At 41.1% G+C, this 22,384-nt stretch overlaps 1 protein-coding gene across 1 annotated transcript; it reads left to right on the forward strand.

Moving 5' to 3' along the window:
* Positions 1-777: 777 nt before the first annotated feature.
* On the forward strand, positions 778-14,039 carry MINAR2 (membrane integral NOTCH2 associated receptor 2). Its single transcript, XM_050946008.1, has 3 exons — positions 778-942; positions 11,950-12,195; positions 13,860-14,039. The coding sequence occupies exons 1-3, from the start codon at positions 778-780 to the stop codon at positions 14,037-14,039; spliced, it is 591 nt and encodes a 196-aa protein (XP_050801965.1).
* Positions 14,040-22,384: the final 8,345 nt, after the last annotated feature.

Genomic DNA, 22,384 nt, shown 5'->3' on the forward strand with positions numbered 1-22,384 from the left:
AAATTTCATCAGTCAAAATCAACGTGACTTTATAAATATGAAATACTAAAAGTATCAAACTCTGAAATAAAATACAAGCATCACAGATACAATAATGAAAAGTAAGGGCTTGATCTTATACTATTGAAGTCAATTAGAGTTTTCCATTGATTTGAAGAAAGATTAAGCTCCTAAGGAATGCTTGCAGTTTCAGTAGATGAAATAAACTAATATTCCCCATATTGAGGAAAAACTTACTGACGAAATATCCCTTTAATCTGAGAATGTGTATGTTACCGTTATAACATCAAACTACTGTGTTGAACTGTGTGACAAAATGAAATGAGTTAGTATCCCCAGAGAATAATTGCTGAAGGACTTGCACCATTCCTGTTGTGGTATGAACTGCTTCTAATTAGCTGAGAAAGAAATACTGTAAGCCTGAGATCTTTGGCAAGTCACTTAAGGAGGTGCTGGTATGCATTTAAGTGTCTCATGCATCTAGTCACTGATACTCTGTTAGTTTTAATGAGCACATATACATCTATCAAAATGGTCCTTAAACTTGAAAACTTAAGCTAGGCACTTCAGGAAGCATGTCTTGCCTGCTATGCTGCTTCTAAATGATCTTTTTATCATTGGTAGATGATATAAGTGAGCGTGACACCAAGCAGGGGTCAGTTACAGTTTCAGGCAACTGCAGGATCCCTTTTCACTTCATTAATAATAGAAGGAGCCCACAGCAGCCAGGAACCAGAAGACTGGGCTGTTTTCATTATTTCTCAATAGATGGGGAACATGGACTTCTCTGTTTTGCCAAACAACAACCATCCTGATAAATTCCTACAACTCGATGTGAAGTCTTTAATGAAAAACTCCGCCTTTCTACAAGCCAGCCTAGTAAAATTTCCAGAAGCAGCTTTTCCAGGTGCACAGCAATGGCACAACAAAGTCTATTTACAGGTAAGGTCTAAAGGAAAGACCTGAATGTGTTTGACTTCTTTATTTATTATTCCTTATAAATGTTGTGGTTCAGAAACAAATGAAATTTGGGTTTGAGCTTTTTGCTGTGGTTGCAGCCACTGCATGTCCTTGATCCTGTCAGTGAAAGTTTTGACATCAACTTCAATGGGAGCAGGAGCAGGCTGTATGAGAACAATCTTCCTGATACCATGGGCTCAAACCCTATCACTGTTATATAGTTCCACACCTCTTAGTACCGGCACTGACCTGCTAACTCCTGGTTGTGGTATTTTTTAGCATTTCCCAGTATGTGTATGAAACTTCCCAGGAACAACACGCAGGTAGGAGCTAGAGAGAAGAAAAATTCTGGAAGAGAAAAATTCAGGCTTAAACTGGAAACTCAGTTACATCCTTAACGATAAGAAGCAGTTGCTGTCTCCCCATAATAACTGACATTAACAGTTAATGATTGTGTACCATCCAATTAACTTTGCTTTCATGACTGCTGTTGCGTGAGTTACTTAAGCAGATGCCAGTGGGTTATTCCTGGATAGTAGTTAGGGTGAAAGACAAAGGAGGACACAGAAATAGGGAAGAAAAGAAGAAACCCTTTAAGTAGAGGTTGCCCTCATACAGTTTTCCCCAGATTGCAAAATATAAAAACCTAGTCCTGTGTCCTCTATGGAACCAGCTTGGGTTTTGAGCTCCAGAAAGTGCTCAGACCTCAGTGGATCTGCTGAAAGACAGAACCACTTCATGGTGGGGAGAGGAGGGGCAATTGCTCCCCTCTTCGGCTCTCTAGCTATGTGACTCTACTGGAGCCAAGTTGCTAGGGATGACTCCCACTGCAGCTGCCCCAGAAGTTCCCCTCAGAAGGGAGGAAGGTTGCCAACATTTTATTGCAAAAATAAGTGACAGTTTTCCTAATGCACGCACGTGCACGCACACACACGTACGTGCTGACAGTACGGAAAGTTACTTTTTTTTCTTCAGGGATGATGACTCATGAAACTTGAGACGTCCGTAGGTCTCTAGGTGATGACAGAGGCGACAGGCCACACTGAACTCCTCAGGGCAAGTGCTGTGTTCTGGAGGTCCCATAATGGCCACACATGTTACTCAGTTCTCTTCCACCTGAAAGATTAAATGTATAGGAGAGCACGATGCACACTGTGCATTGAGAACCTCCTGAACCAAGCAAGAGGGCAGTTAGATTTTCTTCAACTCTGCCATTAATTCACTATGACACCAGTCTAGTCAGTCTCCCTCCCTGCCCTGGTGAGATCAGACAACTTTGGTGCAGTGATGCACAACATCTACGGCAGCTTCTTCAACATGAAACATCTTAATGTACATTATTGCTCTGGCCAAACAACTTCCTTCTTCCAAAGTAGGACACAGAAAAGCTCAGCATGTTGGGGGAATGGGTGTAGTGAGAGTAACTATAATGTGACACATAGCTGTAGCCATCAGGGTTTGAATTCAGGAAAAACTGTTGTATGTGTGTGGGGCTATAAGATGCTGCCTCTCTTCCCCCTACACACTCCACCTTTGCTTCTTGTTCACTATCCCAGCCCTGGAGGACATGGGAAAGAGTAAAATGAAAGAATCACTTTAAAACGGGAGGTAACCTGCTCCCCACAATTAACTTCTTGTCACCCTCTGTGATGTCAGATGCTGCTCAGTTCTAGAAAGAAGGTCACTGGTCCTGAAAGCAAGTAGCCTGTGCACTTCTCTCCCCTCTGGTCACCCCTCAGGGTAGCCTGGCTACTTTCTGAGGAGGGTAAATAAGCCTAAGCCCATTTGTACTTCTCCAATTTGCAGTGATTGGGGAATCCTGCTTCCTCAGGAACCCTCATCTCCGCTTTCCTGCTGCAGGGCCCCCAGTGGATTCTCTCCACCTGGCTCTGCTCCTGACCCATCTCTGAAAGCTTCACTTTCTGCTCTGAGACTCCCGCTCTGTATCCTGTGCCCAGCACTGGACCACCTCGATGGAACCCACGCCACAGCCTGGCAATTACTGAGGCATCGCAAGGGGCCCAGCCCAGTGTGCAGCACAGTTGCAGTGCTGAGGGGAGCAGGAATTGGACTCCTCATCTTTGCCCCTGCAAATCACCCCACCAGAGACCCCAATTTCCCTGCATGCCCCTCTAACCTCTGGCTATTTATCAGCTGGTCCCATTCAGATTTGGCCTGGGCACCCGTCTAGAGGCTTAGCCACCTGCAGATGGTCAGCCAGGCCATATTGAGGGGTGGTGAGTTTCCAATGATAGGGTTGCAAGGGGTGATAGAATGATTTAGTATGGGACAGCCAATTCTTTTATTAAAATAAGGATCATCCTTACAATAAAGACAGTTTTTCTTCCCCTCACATAGGATTATAACACATTAACCCACCTTCTCCCTTCCCCAGCACAGTGCACTAACCTCAAGAAGAGATGCCCATAAGATTCAAGAGACTGGGAGTGATGGTGGCTTATCTCCCATCCCACCACTTTGTGCAGGTATGAGGAGATCCAAACAGCCCTTTCCTCAGAAGGGAATGTCCCAGCCTATTTTAATGAAGTAAGACTAGCTGTCATTGAGCCATCACTGAAAACTTCCAATAGGATTAAATCTATAGAGAATATTCTCCCTTAAAATGGCATCTTCCTCATAATCCCCCTGGAGAGAATTCTTCTGAAATTCATTCCAGCACTAGGGTGGCCCTCTCAAAGGGAAGCTACTCAAATCACCATTTCCTATGGAAAGCAAATTAGAGTGTTATTTTTTAAAAAGTTATATGTAAGGCTCAAACTCTCCTTTTCACCATGTTCATTTGTAGATCCAGCTAAAGCACTTAAACACAATGTGCATTTTTATTTCTCTTTTCTGCTGATGTGCAAATAAGAAGAAACTAAATACCTGATGCATTCCAGACTTTAAAATGAACACGATAGCACAGTGCAGAGCTAATGGTTTGTGAATAACATGATGAGCAGGCTAATGGGGGTGCAAGAGTTAGTTAATTCAGAAACAGGAGGGGTGTGTTTCAGTTTTGAACAAGTGGCTGTGATCTACAGCCTCCTAAAGTTATTAAACCTTGAGCATGGCTTAAACTCCCTGTCCAGAAATTCATTTTCTTTTAAGAAATGTTGCTACTCAAGCCTCCTTGTGCAAAGCGACTTCTCAGCCATGTATTTGTGAGTTTCTTGGGATGTTTGTCATGAGATCATTCAAACTGAAGTGCACTTAAGTGCTCATGTGTTTCCTTCACCTATAAGTATCTTCATTTATTCCATTATATAAGGCAGTCTGATAAACGTATCTTCATTTCAGAGCAAAAGCTTTTTTTCACTTTCTATTTTGGTGTCAGGCAGAGTGAATATTCATTCCCTCTTATTGTATATTTTTGTCATATAACTATGAAGTAAAATAATCTTGGTACTTTCAGTACCCTGTGTACCAACTGTGATTTACCTCAAAAAGTCTGGCTCAGGCTCAGCCCCTGCAGGTCTATTTCCTTCTCTCGGAGCAATGGCAGCAGTAACCTGCGATCAGACAGCCTCCTTCAAGTCGAGTATTATGTATCAGATGAAAAGCATTTCAGAGTTAACAGATTTAAGACAATAAACCAACCTATACTAATGCTTGTTTTTCCCTAAGGTAACTCATTCAGCAGAGCCTCTCCCTATCTGTCAACCTGTCTCCCTGGACAGCTTCTGGCAAGTGACCCACTCCCTTCTTCCCTTGAGAACATTTTTTTTAACTCTTTAATGTTCTTTTGATCTCCAGCCTGCCAGCTCTAGCAAAACAACACTTGCAATTTGTTGGCTACAACAACCTTGAAGGTAACAGCTGGACCCCTTGTCTTCCAAGCATTTGTTTGACGTTGCTTATCTAGAGAACCATGGTGTTCCTTTCCTGTTTGTTCTTCCCACAGCCTCCCCCCTTCCCCATTAAGTTAGATACATTCATATGGGAAATGCTAATAAACCACAATAGCTATACAGTAACTTTATCTCAGTGACCAGGTCACTTATATAATATTCACACAGACAAGGTGGATGAGGTAATATCTTTTATTGGACAAACTTCTATTGCTGAGAGACACAAGCTGAGAGAGAAGTTTATCCAATAAAAAATACTACCTCATCCACCTCATCTCTAAGAGCCTGGGGCTGACACAGCTACAAGAATACTGTGTATAATATTCAGAGCATTATTGCATGTCCAGATACTTAGATAGTACATAGCAGTTCCTTTCTGTCACACTAGTTTCCCAGAAGCATGCCTTTAAAGGAAGACAAGGATCCGTGCTAGTGCATTTCTCAGAGGTGTGACATTATGCTCTGAGCTGTATAATAAATTAATCACTTTCTGTTAGGATATAGATATTCAGGCCTGTCTGCAAAGGCCTATACTTTAAGACTTCAGGTGTATTCTTATCACTTAGTTAGTTATAGAGGTATAAAAGAGAGAATCAAAAATCACTGTCTGTGTAGTGGCCTTCTCTTACTGTGACAGTCTAAGGCCTGGTTCTTTAGCAGCCATAAACTGGGAAATGTATGGTCACTTCCTCACATTCCAAACTAGTCATATTAAAATAAGGCAATCTGGGACTGTTAGGAAGGTGATTTGATCTATCACCTCCAGAGAAAGGGAAGAGCCTAGAAGATATAAAAGGAAACTTAGTTTGATCGCATCCTCTCTGGCAAGAACTTACTTATCAATAGACACAGCTGGAGAACCCTTATGTCTGTATAGATGTAGTTGTGAAATCCTCACTTCTGTATTGTTTTATATGTTTATTTGCATGGTCTCTGTCTGGTTCTCTGATTGTTTCTGTCTGCTGTATAATTAATTTTGCTAGGTGTAAACTAATTAAGGTGGTGGGATATAATTGGTTAGCTCATCATGTTACAATACGTTAGGATTGGTTAGGTAAATTTTAGTAGAATGATTGGTTAAGGTATAGCAGAAAATACTACTATATAAATTAGGGGCAAACAGGAAGTAAGTTGAGATTTGAAAAAGAAGGAAAAGGAACTTGAATTTAAGCTTGCTGGAAGTTCACCCCAATAAACATCGAATTGTTTGCACCTTCGGACTTCAGGTATTGTTGCTCTCTGTTCATGCGAGAAGGACCAGGGAAGGGTGAGAGTGAAGGAATAAGCTCTCTAACACTTTCCACAGAATTAACTTATGCTAATTATTAGCTAATGTAATTGTTTCCTTGCCACCCACTTTCATTGTTATTGAGGAGCTTGTGATGAAGCAATTCTTGGCAATCTGTGTAGTAATTAAATTCTCTGGACCACTATCAGTTTGATTTTAGGCCTAGCTAGGTACAGACAGCCCTTGCCTCTTTCATTAATTATCTCCTCCTGGCAATTGAGATAGACCAAGTGCACACACTGACACTTTCACATTTACCACCTGCTTTTTGATCCACTGACCATGAGGTTTTGTTGGCACAGTTGTGGACACTGACAAGGATAGATGAAGTGGTGCTTTAATTTCTCCATTCCTTCCTTTTGAGAGGACCCAGATGGTATAGTGCTGAGTGATTGCTCTTCTGCCTCAAGGGTTCTCTCATGTGAGTTTCTGCCAATATTCCATTCTGTCACCCTACCTTTTCGGTTTCTATTTGAGGCCGCTGGAGGAGATACTGAGCTGATCTGGGCTGCATTGTCATTGATATGTTGATGACACTCAGCTCTACATCTGTTTTTCATTGGACTCAGCCAGGGCAGTCACTCAGCACTCCAATGTTTAGCCAAGATTGAGGCCTGGATTAGGACTAGCTGGCTGAAGTTCAGTTCAGACAAGATGAAGGTGATGCTAGTAGGCTGTGTATAACAGCTAGCCGAGATGGTGAAACTGATATCTGACCCCTCATTAGGTGCAGTTTCTTTACATTTTCTTAGCATTGGTTGCAATCTATAAGCCTCTTGAATACCCAGATGGTCATGGTGCAGCTGTAGCCAAGAGCACTTTTTAGTCATCTATGACTGGCACAAAGATTGCAAATTTTACCCCAAAGTAGGAGACTTATCACAGTTATTATTGCCTTTGTCACCTCTGGATTGCATTTCTGTAATGCCAATCAAACAAGATTTTCCTCCATGGCAGAGTCCATTCCCCCACCCTTCCCATGATTTGCAATCCCACCTTCAACATGTCTAGGAGCTAAAGGTTAATGTCAGCCATGCCATAGAAGTCATGTGGCTCAGCAAGCTCAGGGGAAGGAGGCACTGTGGGAGCAAAAGACGGCGAACCAAATATTATTCTAGTTTAGTAAAGTGACCAGTTATGTAAGAACATCTGTTACAAGGTGTTATATAATATATATAGCAAACAGAATTTGACCTACAATATGTAAAATCACCTATTGTGTAGAAATTCCTTTGATCCCTACTTTCAGTAAAATGGGCTTGAAACCAAGTTTCTGCCTTCATTTTTGATTTCCTGGTTTTGATGGATCATGTTCTTTACTTGAACACATTCACTGCTCCCAATTCACTATGTCTAGTCTATGAATAGTCACCTAAGTCATATGCTATTATTTCTGTTTTAGATCCCATCAATTCCAAATCCACAAAGAGCTGTCAAGCTAATTTCTCTAACTTGTGTTATATATATATAATCGATACTTGTGTACTTGCATATTTGTACCAGGATTCACAGTGCTTTCCCTTTCATTGAACATTCTTATGAACACAATCTGGTTAGCATGAAAGTCTATGCAAAGGGGTTGTGAATTAGTATATGTAATATTTTTCTGCATATTACCCCTCTTCTATTTCTCTGCTTTTTGTGTACATAATCTTTTTTGCAGGGTACCTGCTATCTCTCTGTCTTATTATCCCTTAAATCTAAACCTCTACTTCTGTAAGGCAGCATCTTTCCTTCTCAAAAAGAACAGGAGTACTTGTGGCACCTTAGAGACTAACAAATTTATTTCAGCATGAGCTTTCCTGAGCTACAGCTCACTTCTTTGGATGCATAGAATGGAACACACAGACAGGAGATATTTATACATACAGAGAACATGAAAAGGTGGAAGTATGCATACCAACAGGAAGAGTCTAATCAATTGAGATGAGCTATCATCAGCAGGAGAAAAAAAACCTTTTGAAGTGATAATTGAGATGACCCATAGAAGGTGTGAGGAGAACTTAACATAGGGAAATAGATTCAATGAGTGTAATGACCCAACCATTCTGAGTCTCTGTTTAAGCCTGAGTTAATTGTATCTAATTTGCATATTAATTCGAGTTCAGCAGTCTCTCTTTGGAGTCTATTTTTGAAGTTTTTTTGTTGCAAAATTGCCACCTTCAAGTCTGTCACTGAGTGGTTAGAGAGGTTGAAGTGTTCTCCCACTGGTTTTTGAATGTTATGATTCCTATGTTAAGCTCTCCTCACACCTTCTATGGGTCATCTTAATGATCACTTCAAAAGGTTTTTTTTCTTCTTTTACATCATCACCCCCACATCACTACGTCTTTACTGCAAATCTCCCATCACATTTACCACTCCTATTCTCATCAAAATTCTAGCTGCCTCTGCCATCACTTCTTCCCTTTGATTATGCTCATGGATACTGTATACCCACATTCCTATATCACTGTTCCCCATGAGGCTGAAGGTATAGTAATTGCTGGGATGAAGAGGTAATTAGATTATCTGGGGTATCACCAATAACATGAGGCCAAATCACCATGCATTGGCTTTATGAGAAAAATTTGAACCAATTTTGAATCTATCTTTATTTTCAAATATTTTTATTTGAAACAACTGCTTTAAAACTCCACACTGTCAAGGCACATTCTTTTCACAATATTTTAACCTGAGCAGAATGAACATTCCCCTGGTGAGAGTGCACATTTCTTCAACGTAAGCTTCTCCTATTTTTAAAAAAGTCTCCAGAGGTGATCCTGGCAATTAGAGGGCAGTATGCCAATTTCATTACAGGCAAATTGGTGGAAACTATCATAAGTAAAGAACAGAACTATCAGATGCATAGATGAACACAATGGGGAAGAGTCAACATGGCTTTAGTAAAAGGAAATTATGTTTCATCAATCTATTAGAATTCTTTGAGGGGTTCAACAAACATGGACAAGGGTGATCCAGTGGATATAGTGTTCTTAGAGTTCCAGAAAGCTTTTGACAAGGTCCCTCACCAAATGCTCATAAGCAAAGTAAACAGTCATGAGATAAAAGGGAAGGTCCTGCCATGGATTAGTAATTGAGTAAAAGACAGGAAACAAAGGGTAGGAATAAATGGTCAGTTTTCACAGTGGAAAGAGGTAAATAGCGGGAACTCCCAAGGATCTATATAGGACCAGCACATTTCAACATATGCTTAAAGGATGTGTAAAAAATGGGTAAACAGTGAGGCAAAATGGCAGATTAAATTTCATGTTGCTAAATGCAAAGTGATGTACATTGGAAAACATAATCTCAACTGTACATACACTGTACTTGTTACCACACAAGAAAGGGATCCTGGAGTCGCAGATAGTTCACTGCAAACATCTGCTCAATATCTAGCAGCAGTTAAAAAAGCTAACACAATGTTAGGAATCATTAGGAAAGGCATAGATATCACAATGCCACTAAAATCCATAGTATGCTCACACCTTGAATGCTGTGTGCAGTTTTGGTTGCCCCATCTCAAAAAAGATAAATTAGAATAGGAAAAAATACAGAGAAGAGCAACAAAAATGATTAAGGGTATGGAACAGCTTCCATATGGGGAGAGATAAAAAAGACTGGGATCGTTTAACTTAGATAAGAGGTAACTAAGGTAACTTACAGACATCTATAAAATCTTGAATAGTGAATCTAAGGTGTCCCTAAGATTCTATCTGTCAGAAGCTGGAACTGGACAGCAAGGGATGGATCATTCAACAGTTGCCCTGTTCTGTTCATTCCCTCTGAAGCACCTGGCACCAGCTGCTGTCAGAAGACAGAATACTGGGTTAGATGGACCATTGATCTGATCCAGTATGGCCATTCTTCAGATCTTACACTATGTTCTCCAAGTACATCCATCTCGCAAGCCTGCAGGAAGCATCATTAATGTAACTGAAGAATTCTAAATAAGAAACACAGTAAAATGCAGGCAGCAAGAGTAGACAGTTTAAAATGCCAACAGTTTAAAATTGTGATGTGAAAGCTCTGTCAAAGTTAAATACTGACATATGGCAACTGCAGTGAGCTAACACATGGGCTGTGGGTACTGGGGCTCCATCTGCTCTCTAATACCAGATCATGATGATTATGGATGGGAAACACACTTAGTTCCTTGTGCATGGAAGAGTGATATGAATGCCTGAATGATGCGTCCTCGTTGGATTATGTATATAGAATCTGCTGTTTTCTCTCCCTTCTCACATTATTTTAAAAGAAACCAACCCCCTCATACCCATCCCTCTCCCCCACACATGATGGTTGAGGAATTAGTATATATTAAATCTCTTCATTTATCCCTCGGAAGGCTGGAAAAAACATCTTCATTTCCTTGCCTCTGAAACCTTTTTTGGGTAAATGAATTTTGAAGCTGGTTAGACCTTTTAAGGAAGTGTGGGGAGGAGTATTTGAAAATCTGTTTTGATCGCTTCTCTGAAAATTTTTTTTTTAATAAGGCTGCTTTAGTATGTGATTCTAATTCCTCTCCAGTGCTCCCTATAATGCAGACACTAGTCCAGGCTCAGACTTCAGCTGTCTCAAATCAAAGTTTCCAGTCCAAAGAAATGTTAAGGAAGTAGGAGAGAAATGTTATTTTCTAACCAGGAGAGTTTCATTTGTACTGCACATATGCTGTAAGAGCAATTCTGGGACTGCCTTATAAATTTATTTAAGGGATGTGATGAATGTATCTTAAATGTGTCTTCCAGGGCTGCTAAAATTCATTTAATTCAAAGTAGCAGTGAAAAGGGAATTGTGGTGAGCTGAAATTATGCTGTTCAGGTTTCTGGTAACAGCATACTGAGATTGTCTGATCCCTTAGTGGCTATTGGCCTGCACAATATTCGCAACAGCTTTGCCAACTCTTGGAGAGTTCTACAGAACCTTCACCAGCCCCTTTATACTGATCCAGCTCTTTTGCTTGACACAAAGAATCCAGACCTGGGATAAGAATGTCACACCTGCTGTCAAATGGTGCAACTTCACTAAGGCAATCAAGATATATCCGCATAAGCCACTGTGACAGGGTGCAGGGAACAAACAGGTGAGTCTGCACTCTGATCACTCAGGTACTAATTAGTTCCTCTTAAGAAAGTTGATGGAGGGAATTAAACAATCAGGCTGTCTGGGTTGGCTGGGATAAACTGCCAAATACTTCATCAGCTCAAGGTTGATAAAGAGCCAGAGCTTGTTGAGCCCAGTTACGTAGAGACGTCTGTGCTCCTCAGGTCCTGAGGAGAGGGCCAAAAAAAAAAAATCATAGTGGTGCTGTAAATAGATTGTTGCACTGGGGCTGTTGTGGAAATACTGGAGGGAGCTTAAAATAAAGGGTTCGGTGAAGGCACAATCAGTGGAATCTGTTTAGTTTCTGCAGAGAATAAGGCAAGAGAGAAGCTATGCAAAGTTACACCCATGTGTGTTTTGGGCCCTCAATCGCTAATGAATTTTGGTCCCCACAACTCTGCTTCAGCATCATATATTTCCTTTGTCTTCATCAGAACTGCAATTCTAAACCCAATTCTTATGGCAGTTATTTTGTTGCACCTGTTTTCTATGACAGTCTTCTCTTCCAACAGGCATTACCATGACAGCTCATACCGACAGCAGCATTTGGCACTCATTTTGCACAGGTCCTTGTTCCACACAAGAAGAAAGGCTGCACAAGGTGGAGAACCAGCCCTCTTGTGTCTTTCTAGACCATAACAAAAAGAATAGGCAGTTATTATTTTAAAGTTAGTTCTACTGCACAATAGACTGCGAATGTTAAGGGCATCTGTGTCATGAGAAGATTGAGGATGATAACCATTTTTTGTCCTGACTATCCTGCAGAGAGAAAAAAGAAATGTCTTTGAGCATCCTGGCTTAGAATTCAGTGGGGTCAGCCCAACAATGATTGACAAAGCTCTTGGTAAACACATAACGACTGTCACCTTGAAATCCACCATCAAGAGCAATCCCTTGTACACTGACATCCGAACTGATGATGACTGGGCAGAGAGGAAAAAAAACCCTTCCTGGACTGTTGAAGACTATGACAAGCATTCACTGCATTCTAACCTGGCTAGCTACTTAAAGGTATTGTGCCGTAGAGTCATACATGAACAAACCTAGATGTTATGCATTGTATTTATACTTGAACCACTGAATAAAATGCTGTGCTCATTTGCTGGTGATTCTGGTTTCAGAAGTAAATCTGAATATGTTTTTGTAAGGATTCCATGCGGATCCAGTCACGAGAGGTAGGATAGTAGTATGGTTAGGACACTAAAGACTGCAATTCAATCCTGGCTCTGTCACAGCTGTCCTCTGTCACATATAGCAAGTCATTTCATGTCACTTTTCCCCATCTTTAAAATGGATATAATAGTATTTTCCTCTCTCACACAGGCGATGTGGGGAAAAATTCACATTTGTTTGTGAGGTACTAAGGGTTAGATCTACAAAGCGATTTATGTATTTAACTCCCACTTTAGGGGACCTAAGTCCAATATTTATCCACTATTGAGATCCTTGAAAGCCCTGCTCAACTGCTGCCTAATTCCATAGGTATCTAAGGTCACTAGGCACTTGAGTTTCCGCTAGTAAAGTCCCCAGGGTGCCTAAATGTTTGCCAGTGTGTATGCTCGCAGCTGCCTAAGTCCTGCCTTTGCTGATCTGCTTGACACAAAGCTCTCATCTAAGCATCAGCATGGTCTCACATTAGGCATTCCCCTGCCTGTTTTGGCTGCTGAGTGTGATCAGATAGGCCTTCTTAGAGCATGCCTAGTCCACACAAAAGACAGCTGAGGGGAGGTGGTCCCCAAAAGCCCAGTAATTAGGATACTCACCTAGGAGACCTAGATTTGAAGCCCCTCTCTGCCTGATTTGGAGCAGAGACTTGAATCAGCTGTTTTGAAGGGGAGGGGAATGTTTCCATCTCACCTGTTGAAGCTGATCTAACTTTTTATAAAATACTTAAACATTCATTTGAGCAGGGCCTGGAACCCAGGGTTTCTACTTGAGTGCCCTAATCACTGGGCTAGCAACTCATCCATTAGGTCTCACTGGCCAAAGTCCTGCCTCTCTCCTCAGCAGTTCCTAGTGACTAGTGTAGGTGGTTCCTTGCTCAGCTTGCTGGCTTTCCATTCTGAGGTGCTTCTCTCCTCATGTGTCTCATTCAGGGCTGTGGATTCCATTAGGTGTCAAAGTACCTAAATGTTAGGCACTGCAGCAGCTATGTCCCTTTGTGGATCTAGCCCTAAAATACCATGTTGATGGTGGCCATATAAGAACCTGGACAAATAAATTATGCCTCTATATACTTTTTCAAATAATTTAGCTTCTCATAACCACATCCTCACCACCAGTACTCCTGTCTGCTTGTGAGTTAGTGTGTAGTACTTTGGAGGGAGTTTGACCGTTCTCCTTGCTGAGAAGTGACTATCTGCATTTGTAAATTAGCACCTCTGTATCAGGATGAGAATGTCAGGAGGTTTCTTCTGGGTCTCTGTCACATTTCAATGGCTGATATCCTACATTAGGTTCCTGGCTGAGAGCTATGATTTTAATAGTCCTCCATGGGACATTATTCAGCATCTAGTGCTGCCGAGAGTTCAAGTGTAAATTTTTCTGATTTGAATTGTGATGTTTTAAATTCATTAATTACTAAGTGATAATCAAAATACTCCTGACCAACTATGTTCTGGTGACTTTACGTACAATACAGAGGAGCTGAGTTCATTTTCTGATCTTTCTTTCAGGAAAATCCTAATGATCTACAATTTTGGATGGGGGATATTTATACCCCTGGGTATGACACCTTGCTGAAAAAGAAAGAGAGAGAAAAGAAACATTTAAAATGCTGCCTAATTTTCCTGCTTGTGGTATTTGCTATCTGCATCTTGATTGCAATAGTCACTGTTAGCATATTATTTACTTGATACAGCCAAATCCAGTCACAGAGGTTTTCCAATAAATGTTTTTATGAAAATATTTTCCTCCTCTGGTTTTATCTGAATTTCAAAGTTGTTGTCATGAATGCAATTTATTTGACATCTAAGTTTTACAAAATCCCTATTCAGCATAAGGAGTCAGTCCTTGAAAGAGATAAGTACACTGAGCACTACAGTACCAGCTTTATGTTATCTGTGTACTTCACAGCACTATTAATAAGATGCTCATTTAATGGCTTTTTCTTCTGAACAGTGATCTGGACCAGACTCTAATCTCAGATACATGGTGCATATAGCCAGGACATAGACATTTTTGCTACCTGTCCACATACTATGCAAAATCCTATATCACACATTCCAGATCTACCCCAGTTGTTATATCATAAGAGTGTGACAATGTAGCATTCAAGGTATTTCAAAGTGTTTTACAAAGCAATAAATTAGATACTAGTAGGGGCTTGGACTAGGGAGTAAATTGCTGCAGCCACAGAGCATTCAAGTTCTCACAGAGCTGGCCTAGATGCTTGGGTTATTCGCAACACTTGAAAACAAACAAACAAAGCCCACGTGCTCTTCAGTTGCCAGAGACAGGGCCTCAATTTACCACTTCACTACTGCCTCGCATCCCTCACACTCTGTCACCAGTGTATCACCCACTAAAGTGACAGTGTCAGTATTCTGTTATATGCCATATCACAGAATTTGAGTTCTAGAGCAGAAACTGGAATAGCAGATCCACATTCAAGGGGTTAAAGAATGAATTCTGTTTAAATGATGTGATAAGGATCATGTGCAAATAAATGGAACACCTGAAAGTGTTAAAATAGCTTACATAAACAGACTGATATCTCAGAATTATTCAGGATAATGAAAATACAAGCTAAGTTGACAAATACTGTATCACAACCTGCTGTTGACAATGCAAACTGTGTGCACACATAGGAGGAGCACGTAAGTAAGTTCTATTCAGCCCATGAAGTATCCTCTGTGCTCATTGGACCAAATCCCTGAACCAAGGCAAGCCCTCTGTGCATGTCTGCAGTGGCACAAAGAGGATGTAAACCGCCCTAACAGGCAGCTGGGGATGGCCTGACACAGGGAAATCTCCCCATGATACTAAGCATCAATAGCATGTGTTATGCCAGCTGTTCCCCCCTCCAGATGGGAAGTGTGTTGAGGTGGATCAGGAACAGGATGGGGGTGAGGCCAGACTGCACAGCACTGCAATCTGACACTCAGGCAAGAGGAACAATCACTAAAGGAAGCAGTCTACATGATGTAAGGCAGAGTAGCCCCATAGCTGCTTTCACTTATGCTGGGGAGGGGACAGTGGGGGAGGGAAAGGGGGAGATCACCCTCAAGATTGGGGGAGGCAGAAAGGGGGGTTAGAGCCACCTTTGTTTCCTTCCCCTTCCCCAAAAGTGTGTTCTTTGATCCCATCTACCCTATTGCCACAACCACTTCAAGGACCTGATTAAAACAGGGTTGGCCTCTGAGCCAGTGACAACATGCAGGGGCGCCATTTCAGATTTTAGAGGGGAAGGGGAATGACTTTAACCGTGATTTCTGGGGCTACTTAGGCACTTGAAAACTCTAGGGTTTTGGCAGATAACTTAGCAATTAGCGGACAGGAGCCCTGTATCTAATCCCTTTATAAAAGAAAGAAAATTAAATAAATTAGACCCACTCAGCTCTAATAACAACATATTCTGACATCTTGTGGCAAGTCACTTAAGGGACGTTGGTTAGGTTAGTATATTCTCACTTTATTACTAACTCTTTGGAGAGAGAGACCCTGTCAGGACTCCTGGGTTCTATCCCAACTCTGTGAGGAGCTCGGGGTCTAGTAGGTTACAGCGGGGAGCACATACATCTGGGTTCCATATAAGAACGGCCATACTGCATCAGACCAATGGTACATCTAGCCCAGTATCCTGTCTTCCAACAGTGGCCAATGCCAGGTGCCCCAGGGGGACTGAACAGAACAAGTAATCGTCAAGTTGCCTGTTGCCCACTCCCAGCTTCTGGCAAACAAAGACGAGGGACATGCAGACCATGATGTTGGATCCCTGCCGACCCTGGCTAATAGTCATTGCTGGACCTAGCCTCCATGAACTTGTCTAGTTCTTATTGGAATCCTGTTACAGTTTTGGCCTTCACAACATCCCCTGGCAAAGAGTTCCACATGTTGACTATGAAGAAATACTTTTTTGTCTGTTTTAAATCTGCTGCCTATTCATTTCATTTGGTAACGCCTAGTTCTTTTGTTATGTGAACAATTTTTTCCACACCATTCATCATTCTATAGACCTCTATCATAGCCCCCACTTAGTTATCGCTTTTCCAAGCTGAAAAATCTGTCTTTTTAATGTCTCCTCATACAGAAGGTGTTCTATACCACTAATCATTTCTGTTGCCCTTCTTTGTACCTTTTCCAAATCCCACATATCTTTTTTGAGATGGGGTGACCACATCTGCACACACTATTCAATATATTCATGTACCGTGGATTTAGACAGAGGCAATATGATATTTTCTCTTATTATCTATCCTGTTCCTAATAAGTCCCAATATTCTGTTAGCTTTTTTAATTGTCACTGCACATAGAGCAGATGTTTTCAGAGAACTATCCACAAATGACCCCATGATCTCTTTATTGACAGGTTCAGCTAATTTAGACCTCATCATTTTGTATGTATAGTTGGGATTATATTTTGCCAAGTGCATTACTTTGCATTTATCAACACTGAATTTCTTCTGCCATTTTGTTGCTCAGTCACCCAGTTTTGTGAGATCCCTTTGTAACCAGGACCGGTGCCAGGGTTTCTCGCGCCCTAGGTGCAAGGCCATTTCGCCGCCCCCCGCGCTGATCCCGCGGTTCTGGTGGAGCTGCCACAGGCATTCCTGCGGAGGGTCCATTGGTCCAGGGCTCCAGTGGAGCTGCTGCAGGCATGCCTGCAGGAGGTCCACTGGAGCCGCAGCAGCAACCGACCATCCGCAGGCATAACTGCAGCAGCTCCACCGGAGCCGCGGACCAATGGACCCTCCGCCGGCATACCTGCGGCAGGTCAACCGGAGCCGCCTGCTGCCCCCCCGGCAAAATGCCGCCCCCTCAATAATCTTGGCGCCCTAGGCGATTGCCTAGGCTGCCTAAATGGTAGCGCCGGCCCTGTTTGTAACTCTTTGCAGTCTGCTTTGGACTTAACTATCTTGAGTAATTTTGTATCATTTGCAAATTTTGCCACCTCACTGTGTACTCCTTTTTCCAGATCATTTATGAATATGTTGAATAGGACTGGTCCCAGTACAGACCCTTGATGGACACCACTATTTACCGCTCTCCACTCTCACCTTTTATTCCTATATTTCTATCCTTTGTTTCCTATTTTTTAACTGAAGTGCCCGGCAATGCTTTCAATATGATCTAAGGATCCTTAACTTACTTTAATGACAAGCCTTTTGTTATTCTAATCACCTGCCTCTGTTTATAAACAAACTCTCAGCCCCAAAGGCTACGCTGCTCCCAGCTTCAGAACTCATCACATATCACACTCAAGCTGTTGCTGTTAAGAGCTCCATTTGGGGCTAGGGTGACTAGACCTCCCCTATGAGACTCGTGGGGGGGAGGTGGCTAGTGTGTCCCCTGCTCCCCCTAAATGGTGCCCCTGACAACATGGTTCCATTTTGTAGTGTAGATGGGAACTTAACCAAGGCCCTTGGACAATGACAAAGTCTTGATATTATGTATGCAGTGTAATTGTAGTTGTGTTGGTCCCAGGATATTAGAGAGACAAGGTGGGTGAGGTAATAACTTTTATTGGATATTACCTCACCCACCTTGTCTTTCTAAAGTCTTGGCAGTCTTTTAAAGCCTTGAGGCAGTAACACACATCAGTAATACACTTAGTGTCTACACTACAAAAAACGACTGTGTTGTAGGTGTGTCGGGACAACCATCTACTAGATGAGGCTCCTGACAGGCTGAAGTTTTAGTGTAGACAATCTCTATGTCAGAAAGAGCAAATCCATTCAGTTTATGAAAAAAGTGTCCCAAAACACTTTAAGAGGTTAATGGATTACACTATGAAATAATTATTCACATTACAATAATGCTTTATCTGTTTTTTCCAGCCCAAGTACATATGCTTAAAGTGCATTGCATACAATGTTGAAATGTATTTTTGTAAATTATTGAGGTTGGTGGGCAGAAAGCCTAAAAGCAAAAAGTACTGTAATTTCCAGGAAAATGGCCAACGATGAGAGTTTCTTAACTGTGCTGTTCTCTGTGGGTTTAACAGTAAGGATAAAATTGTTTTCTCCATAAATCCATTACTGGCTGTTTCAGTCTGGTTCTTGCTACTGTCATCTAGTGGAGAATCTCAAAGGTGAGAAAAAGTTCCCTCTGGTTTTTGTGCTTGTGCCTATTTCAATCCAGATTACACGGCTGCCATCTAGCGGTAGTACTAAGGATGCACGCTAGGGTGATAACTGGCTATTTTGTTTAGTGAAAGTGAAACTTAATCAATGCATTCTTTAATTTCTCCCTCTGTCTTACATAGACCTGTGTTACCTCTAGGTTCATTTTGCAGGGCTTCATGGGAGCCTTTTTTGTGCAGTGCTTTTTGGTTTTGTGCTTCAGGTAGCTTCTTATCACAAAAATGTTTAAAAATGTAGAGAAAGAGAAACCTGCCCAGTGGAATGTGCAAGTTTCTTTAAGAAAGAATACAACTCCTGAATATTTGACATAGTGGTCCTTTGCAATAGGTCAGTGTAAGATCCTAGCTCATGGTCTGCTAAATGTGAATTCTGTTCTAGTTTTGGGGAAAACTAGTTGAACCACTGTTTGAAAAAAAGAATAGGCTCAAAAACAAAGAGAAGGCCCTTTGGCTTCTTTCAGCCTAGGAAGGTCCTGTGGAATTTGCAATAAGCACTTTGGCACACTTGCTAATCAGAATTAGGAAAACACAATTATATAGAGTATAGCATCTATTTTGCTGAATTATTTGATATAATGTTAAGTAATATGAGGTGGCAAATATATGCCTTTTACATTAATGGATATCTTTACTGCAGTAGGTAGTGGAGTGACTGTCTCTATTGGTTAATAATCCAATTCTTTTATTCATTGGATGTCAAACGCCAGACATATCAAGTCATGTAGCATTTGTGCATTTTGTGGTTAACACAATATTCTGTGTTTTAAAAAACAGAGCACTCCATTTATTCCAGCAGTGCTTTTAAAGCTAATTTAGTAAAACTACACTACCTGGCTGTGTTTTATAAGCTGGATGTACAGCATGAATTCCACACTAAATTATCTCTGAAGCCCCAAGTCAGCAGTCCATTCCTATTCAACAAAATACTTACAAATATGCTTAAATATAAGCAAATACTTAAGTCCCATAGAATGTGCTTAAATGCCTTACTTTACCAGGATCTTAGAGATAAGGAAGCCACATGCTGCTGTCCTTTATATTGGTGTAAAACTGGAATGACACTAATTTCAGGGAAATCTCTCCAGATTGACAGCAGTATAAAAGAGCAGAATTTGGTCCAGAATGCAAAGTTTAGGAGACTAATGATACTATCTTTGATATTCATAAAATATTATATTTGACTATGTTTATTTAATAGACATTTATACACAAAATAGATATTAAAAATAGGACTGTCAAACAATTAAAAAAGTTAATTGTGATTAATTGCAGTTTTAAATGCACTCAAATAATAATGTAATACCATTTTTTAAAATATCTGTGGATATTTTCTACATTTTCAAATATATTAATTTCAATTACAACATAGAATATAGAATCTACAGTGCTTACTTTATTATTTTTATTACAAATATTAGCACTGTAAAAAAGATAATGTATTTCAATTCACCTCATACAAGTACTCTAGTGCAATCTTTTTATCATGAAATTTGAACTTCCAAATGTAGAATTATTTTTTACATAACTGCACTCAAAAATAAAACAATGTGAAATTGTAGAACCTACAAGTCCTCTCTGTCTTAATTCTTCTTCCTCCTTTAGAGGAGTCTTGGCTTATTGAAGGAGTAAGATTTTTTTTATCTCAGAAAAATCAGTATTCTGGAGATGGTAAGGATGTGAGTTATGCAGGAGAAGAGTGAATTCTTGATGCTGCTCCTGTTGGGTTGGGTTTCTGAGCTCACCAGGCTCAGTTCCTGCCCAAAGAAGAAGAGAGTTTCATCTTAGAAATCAAAACAGGAGTACTTGTGGCCATCAGGGGCTCGTTCACCTGTACATCTACCAATGTGATATATGCCATCATGTGCTAGCAATGCCCCTCTGCCATGTACATTGGCCAGACTGGACAGTTTCTACGTAAAAGAATAAATGGACACAAATCAGATGTCAAGAATTATAACATTCAAAAACTAGTTGGAAAACACTTCAGTCTCCCTGGCCACTCGATTACAGACCTAAAAGTCGCAATATTACAACAAAAAAACTTCAAAAACAGACTCCGAGAGACTGCTGAATTGGAATTAATTTGCAAATTGGACACCATCAAATTAGGCTTGAATAAAGACTGGGAGTGGATGGGCCAGTACACAAAGTAAAACTATTTCCCCATGCTTATTTTCCCGCCCCTACAGTTCCTCACATCTCCTTGACAATTGCTGGAAATGAGCCATTTTCATTACCACTACAAACAGTTCTTTTTTCTCTCCTGCTGATAATAGCTCACCTTAACTGATCACTCTCCTTATAGTGTGTATGGTAACACCCATTGTTTCATTTCATGTTCTCTGTGTATATATGTGCCTTCCTACTGTATTTTCCACTACATGCATCCGATGAAGTGGGCTGTAGCCCATGAAAGCTTATGCTCAAATAAATTTGTTAGTCTCTAAGGTGCCACAAGTACTCCTGTTCTTTTTGCAGATACAGACTAACACGGCTGCTACTCTGAAACCTTAGAAATCTGCATTCAGTGTTCGGGGAGGATGGGGATGGTGGAGGGAGGGGAAAGCAGGCAATGATTTGTGCAGAAGGAAGAGGGAGACGGAGGTGTCTTGCTGTTGCTTCTGGAAGGGTGGTTTCTAGTACTGGGCCCAGCTTGCCAGGTTTGCCTCATTTTATTGAGCTAAGTGGGCTCCCTTCAGCTGAGTGAGCCCTAATCTGCAAGAAAGGGTGGGTTTAACCTCAGGGACTTAGCATGCAGCAGGGAGAAGAGGCTGGTGCAGGGAGGCTAAGCTCACCAAGCTCCTGATCTCTACAGGATACCCCCAAGAGCAAGAGGCTGGCTGGGGGCAATTGGGCACAGCATGGGGAGGAGGGTATCGATCCCTGGAGCAAGAGGCTGGCTGGGGGCAATGGGACAGTATCCCTACTTCTCCACCAGAGCTGGGATGGGATCCACTTTCTCTTCTCTCCTTTTCCCACTCTCTGATGGAGGTTTGGGTTACTGCACGTGACTGGACACTGTTGGGTCTCTCCGCAGCTGATGCCTTCCTTCCCACCCAGACATATGCGATTAATACCATTTAAAAAATTAACATGTTAGTTTTATTTTCAGTTAATCACAGGTTTTAATTGCAATTGACAGCCCTAATTAAAAAGTCAAAAGAGCTATGAATCAACAACACTGAAACTTAAGTATTAGCATGGATTCTAAAAAGTTTGAACCATACTTTAACAAAGACGTTGACCCACTGACAATTCTGCACTCCAATTCATGGCTGGGTGAACCTCTTACCCTCCCCTTCACGATTAGTTAGCATCCCTGTGGCAACTGCACCAGTGGCTCAGATGTAAAAATGTTATTAGGAAAGTATTTAATATGCTTTAAGATATCTTTAAATGTAACTTGCAGTTGGAAACAAAGATGAGCCAGCACCACATGACCATCAGCAAGTGCTTCTTAGACAACTTGAGGGCCAAGAACCAGAATTTGAGAATTGCTGCACCAAACAATTCTGCACTTACTGTTGTTTTTGGTGTCCCAGACAGAGTCCTTAGGCCACAGCTTGCCTAATCAGTTACTCTTATATGTTTGGAGACCAGCTACAGGATTTGGCTGATACAGTGTAACATATCTTCACAGCAGTACTTGACTATCTGATGGCTCTCTAGGGTTTAAACACCACCATAATAATCTGAATATCTCCTCTGTACGTGGGCTTGGATGCAAACTAAATCTGAATAGCGTATTTGTCCTAGTATTTATGTGCCTTTCTTTTAAATGTACTAATTTTGCAGTTTGTATGAAAGTATTAATTATGGCAGCAGCCAGTTATAAGAATTTATGGCTCAGCCAACATACATTTCACATGGCTTCTATTCAAAACTATGACTGTTTTT

The sequence above is a fragment of the Gopherus flavomarginatus genome, chromosome 3, assembly GCF_025201925.1.
Source record: "Gopherus flavomarginatus isolate rGopFla2 chromosome 3, rGopFla2.mat.asm, whole genome shotgun sequence".
Taxonomy (NCBI): Eukaryota; Metazoa; Chordata; order Testudines; family Testudinidae; genus Gopherus; species Gopherus flavomarginatus.